This window comes from Gossypium hirsutum, chromosome D06, assembly GCF_007990345.1.
Source record: "Gossypium hirsutum isolate 1008001.06 chromosome D06, Gossypium_hirsutum_v2.1, whole genome shotgun sequence".
NCBI lineage: Eukaryota > Viridiplantae > Streptophyta > Magnoliopsida > Malvales > Malvaceae > Gossypium > Gossypium hirsutum.
In genome coordinates, this window is record NC_053442.1 from 8,524,686 (window position 1) to 8,530,489 (window position 5,804).

Here is a 5,804-nt window from a genome sequence, read left to right on the forward strand (position 1 = left end):
ACCAAATATGATCTTATTTTTATCTCATGATAATCATTACATTTTTTTTTATGAAAGGTTAATAAATAACACATAATAATCAAATCATCCGTCTTAGAAAAATGACCCTTGGCTACGTTATTTTTCCATCTATCGTATAATGCCAATGAGAGGATATCATTTACCTTTTAATGGGCTATGAGTTTCGCTATTGTAAATGAAGTCATGTCATGAAGAAGTTGTATATCCAACGTACCAACTTTCGGCTTTATTACCAATTGAACTCAACCTTTCAATACACCAAAGTATACGAGTCACACACACATAGTGCTCACTGACTAAGGATTGAGGTAAGTCACACTATAAACATCAGAAGCGAATAAATCCATAAAAAAAATAAAGATTTATTTCACTTGGGTCATGTCCAATGTATTGTCAGTCCAGAAAATCATATCTATGTCTCTATTTTTTAGAAGTCATTCTCTCCGATACTTAAGACAATTTATCTCCTTGCTTGGACTTGATAGACATCATAATAGTCTTTGAACCGATTTGCTCAATTTTTTTTCATCAAATTATGGACCATTTAGATTAGCTATTAATATAAGTTGTCTTCTCACATTATGATCAGACCACATAATGCAACTTAATATTATCAAAATATTAGGTAATCAGTGAACCAATATTTGCTTATTCATTTTACTTTGCATGCAAAATCTGTTGAGGACAAATACAAATGATATTAATGTGAAAGATGAAACTTTATTAAACCATACTGTTTAAAAATTACAAGTACATTATGATGAAAAACTACGCTAAGGATACTAAATCTCAAGATATTTTAAACATGTTTTTTTAATAATTTTTAAAAGTTATATATTTTTGAAATCTTTTAATTTTTAAATATTTGTTGATGTGGCAACCAAATATCGCTATTTGGTTGCATCGTTAGGTCATCACTTAAAAGTAGAAATGAATGAGTTTTTTAACAAAATGACCATATTGCTCTTTAATCTAAAGTATATAGATTAATTTATCTATTTTTTAAGTAAAGAGAGTAAAATGTAGTCCGATTTTTGATATAGAGGTTTCCATGATATATTTATTTAATCTTACTCATGTTTTAATTTCGCCTCACTTAACAACACATTTTTAAATAAATAGGAAAAAATGTAATTAGTCTCTCTTACTTTTAAATAAATAAGGCAAAATGACCAAAATTTTAAAATGAGTAAACAAGTGTACACGCTAGAAGACCAGGATTCAGGATAAGGATATAAAATTTTATTATTTTAACAATAAAAATAAATCGAATTATAGAATCAAATTGGTTCGTTCCTTTTCACCCCAATGTCAAACGTCGTCGTACTCGATAACGGCGGTGGCCTGATTAAAGCGGGCCAAGGAGGCGAGCGCGATCCCGCCGTCGTAATTCCCAACTGTCTCTACCGACCTCTTACCTCCAAAAAGTTCCTCCACCCCACCACTACCACCGAAGAAGACCTTACCTCCGCCGCTATCCGCCGCCCCATCGACCGAGGCTACCTAATCAACCCCGATCTCCAACGCGACATCTGGTCCCACCTCTTCAACTCCCTCCTCCACGTTTCCCCTTCCTCTTCCTCCCTCCTCCTAACCGAGCCCCTCTTTTCCCTCCCTTCCATCCAACGCTCCACCGACGAACTCATCTTCGAAGACTTCGGCTTCAACTCCCTCTTCGTCGCCGATTCTCCTTCCCTCGCCCACCTCTACGAGTCCAGCCGCCGTCCTGACAGCCTGCTTTCCGAGGCGCAGTGTAGTTTGGTGGTCGACTGTGGGTTCTCCTTTACCCACGTTGCCCCTGTCTTTCAGAACTGTACCTTGAATTATGGGGTGAAGAGGATAGATTTGGGTGGGAAAGCCTTGACTAATTATCTCAAGGAATTGGTTTCGTATCGCTCCATTAACGTGATGGATGAAACCTTTCTAATGGACGATGTTAAAGAGAAGCTCTGCTTTGTTTCTCTTGATGTTGAAACAGATCTCCAGATTGCCAGGTATAAAACAGAGATTACTACATTTCTTTATATACATATTTCCTTCAATGTCGATTGCAATATGTGATGAATAAGCAATTGTTTCTGCTATTTTTTTAAACGATGTAGACAAATCATTACAGGAAACAAGGAAAAGACAACCTTTTTAGATGTACCTATGTATTGCCTGATGGTGTGACTCACAAAAAGGGTTATGTTGAAGACCCTGAAGCAGCCCAGAGGCATCTCAGAGCCTCTCCATCAGCTGCCATGGAACCAAACAAAGAGGCATATCAGTTGGAAACTATCGCCAAGACTGAGGAGAGGAAGAGGGTGGATTTAACAAAAAATGTAGTGTTCCAACTTTCTCTTTCTTCTTATGTGTTACATTTTCTGCCTGCACATTTTCAATGATGTTCTTGGCTTCCTTGTGTAGGAGTTTGACTTAATGAATGAACGGTTTCTCGTTCCGGAGATGATCTTCCAACCTGCAGATTTGGGTATGTATAGCTTTAGGTTTTCCATTTCATTTGGGAATCGATCAATGACGTAAGATCAATGATGTAAGAAATGCGGACATTGTTTTTTCATCTCTTGTTGCAGGAATGAATGAGGCCGGACTAGCAGAATGCATTGTTCGAGCTGTCAATGCGTGCCATTCTTATCTTCGCCCTGTACTTTATCAAAGGTGGTTTTATGTTCTTCTAAGTGCAACCTTGAAAAATATACATGTCTTTCAAGTTTAATTAACTCATGCCACTTACAAGTGTTTTTCGTCCTGTGCTTGAACAGCATTATATTGACCGGTGGAAGTACATTGTTTCCTCGATTTGCCGAAAGACTGTAAGCTTGATTCCTGCACCATTAGACTGTATTAATCCCAATTTAAGAGACGACACTGTGATTTACAGTCATAGTTATATTCTAAATTTCAGACAAAAGGATCTTCGCCCTCTTGTCCCACATGAGTATCAAGTGAAGATAACAACTCAAAACGAGTAAATTCTCTAACTTGTATATAAGTTGTTAATATGTACATGTCTCTGCAAAGTTATTTCTATCCATTTGGTAAAAATCTTCGGGGATATGCTTGTCAGTCCGATCCTAGATGTGTGGCGTGGAGGTTCACTTTTGGTATCGAGTCCCAATTTTGAATCAACATGTGTCACCAAGGCTGAGTATGAAGAGCATGGATCGGCTCGATGTCGGAGGAGATACTTTCATTGAAGGTATGTTATCTGAACCAATGCAATGCATCTGTGTATGTAGCATTTAGGTTTCGGGTTTAAGGTTCTTGGATTCTCTTCTACTGTACATGAAGGAAGATGTTGCTGGATATCAACTGGCTGTTATAAGAGCTTGAGCGTATCTTCCATGGTGAACAGCATTCTTTCCACGAAGGGTCGATCTCATATGCTCGCATCAAACTTGATTTGGTAAATTACTAAAATTTGAGCTCTTGAATCAATGTGTTTTCCTTGTGGAAATGAATTTCTCCACAATTAGCCAGGCATTTAAGAGGTTAGCTTTGTGAAAATGCAACGATGGGCCACAATCACTGAAGAATATATGACTCGATTGATGGACTTGTATTTATATAGGTAGTTGCTCGACTAAATTGGTGTTGGGTTAATTGGACATCAATTCAGTTGGGAAATGAGTAGAAATTTATTTTTGTTTTATGAGATTTTATTTTGAGGGTGTTTTTGTTGTTATTTTCTGCTTTTATATTTTTACTTAAAATTTATAAAAATAAATTTAGTTGGACTTGAATTATATTTCTTATATAAAATTTTCACCCATATTGTGGGTTTTCATCAGCAAATTTATTCGTTTGTTAGCTATACTACTTGATCTTTGTTCTTTTAATTAGCGTTTTTCAAGTAAAGTTTGAAGTGAATCTAATATTTTTAGAATAATTTTATTAGGTTAGAGGGTCTATATAAGTCCTTGAACTTTTTTATTTTAAAAAACTAATTAAGCTTTGCAAAAAAATCATGCCTAATTAAGCCCTTGAAAGTTTTTTTAACATTAATTTCATTATAAGTTATTATCATATCTGGTTTTTGTTACAATGCTTCCAACTATTCATAGTTCTTTCTCAACTCTTAAATAAAAGGATAATACGTTTCATCGCACTCGAATTCACGTATTCTTGCACTGATAATAATGACGATGTCAATCTAATTAAGATTTAATCGGCCTTTTTAATTATTAATTTAACAATTATTATTATGTAGACATTTTCTTTCGTGGTTTCTATCTACGTTTAACATACAATAGAAACCACGAAAGAAAGTGGCAAAAACCTAGCTGAAAATGATGACACTATCATTGTTCCCGGTATATTGATGGGGATTAATGTGGACGGGTGATACTGGGGAGGGAGAACCTTGGTGAACAACGTGAAGATGGACAAATGGGTGTAAGTTTACAAGGTCTGTGGCGGACAAGCACAAGGATCAATAAAACAATGGTGGTAGGGTTAAAAAGAACGTTTGGCCACTCCAAAGCTCCCTCTAACATTTTATAATTATTTATAATTACGGAATAGCACAACAAAGGCAATCGAGACTATATATAAAATTTTAAATATTTTTATATTTTTATATTTTTTTACAATTTTTATATATTTTTAATATTTTCTTGCACTTTTTATAATTTTTTTTACATTTGTTATGATTTTCTATAATTTTTATGATTTTTAACAATTTTAAACAGAAAATACTAATTTTCGTCATGTGGTACAATTGTGGGTGACAGGCGACGAAAATAACCCAAAAATGAAAAAGATCGTTACACTTTCATGGTCAATCGTTAAAGTTAACAGTCAAAAGCTGTGTCTTTTCATAGGGGCTTAATTGATTTTTTTTTAAAGTTTAAGGACACTAAACTTTTAGCCCTTTTATTAATACATAATGGTGAAAAGGCTTTTTTTATATTAAATACATTATTAGACATTTTTAATATATAGTTAACAAGCTCGTTAGTCATAATGAAAACCTTATGCTGAAATGTCTGGGGGTTGGAGAGCTTTTAGGAAATTAGACGCCTTTAGCAGTTCTTGAGGGTTGTTAACCCATCCATAGTTTTCTTGATTGAAATGAAATTGCAGAGTTCACGTGTGAAGAAGTAGGGATAAGTAATTAGTTTAGTTGGTCGGTTTGGTTGGTTTTTAAAGAATTAATTTGAACAAATCAAAATTGAGTCGACATTGATTTAGTCAATTATTTGATTAAGCAACTCAAATTTTAAATGATTCAAAAAATAAATATATTTATTATATATTATAAAAAATAAATTTATTTTAAATAATTAAAAATAATATAATATAAGTCACTTTTTTGGTCAATTCGGTTCTGGGATTCAAAAATAGAGATTCAATTGAAAAAACATCTAAATCGATAACGAAACTGACAAAATCACCTTAATAAAATAAATCGATTGTGTTGATTTTTTTTTTATTTTTTTCGGTTAAAACCAATTTTTGCTCTCCCCTATGGAGAAGACAAGAAGGAAGTAGGGTTTTCCTCATGGTATTGATGTAAGTTCAAGTAGTGGTCTTTCGTTGGGTTGGAATGTGTCTATATCTCTTTTTAGTTTTCATCTAGTCATATTGATATTGTGTTGGACGATGACTCAGATGGTCATATGTGGAAGCTTACCAATTTTTATGGCCCATTGGAGTAGTAGTCGAAAAAAGCCTTTTTGGAATCTATTGAGACAATGGCATGTTGTGTTAGAATTGTCGTGGTTGGTGGTTGAGAATTTCAATGAGATTATTTATTGATTTGAGAAGATAGAGGTAGG

General features: G+C 34.1%; 1 protein-coding gene across 2 annotated transcripts; it reads left to right on the top strand.

The window, feature by feature from the left end:
* The first annotated feature begins 1,208 nt into the window (after positions 1-1,208).
* LOC107901317 (actin-related protein 6) lies at positions 1,209-3,819 on the top strand. 2 transcript variants are annotated; one of them, XM_016827263.2, is made up of 8 exons: positions 1,209-2,015; positions 2,138-2,345; positions 2,431-2,494; positions 2,598-2,682; positions 2,787-2,837; positions 2,930-2,992; positions 3,092-3,223; positions 3,316-3,819. In XM_016827263.2, the coding sequence occupies exons 1-7, from the start codon at positions 1,330-1,332 to the stop codon at positions 3,219-3,221; spliced, it is 1,287 nt and encodes a 428-aa protein (XP_016682752.1). In that variant the 5' UTR covers positions 1,209-1,329; the 3' UTR covers positions 3,222-3,223; positions 3,316-3,819. The 2 variants fall into 2 exon arrangements, with proteins under 2 accessions (XP_016682752.1, XP_040951164.1); XM_041095230.1 differs by lacking the exon at positions 3,092-3,223 and having other exon boundaries at positions 1,250-2,015; positions 3,264-3,819.
* Positions 3,820-5,804: the final 1,985 nt, after the last annotated feature.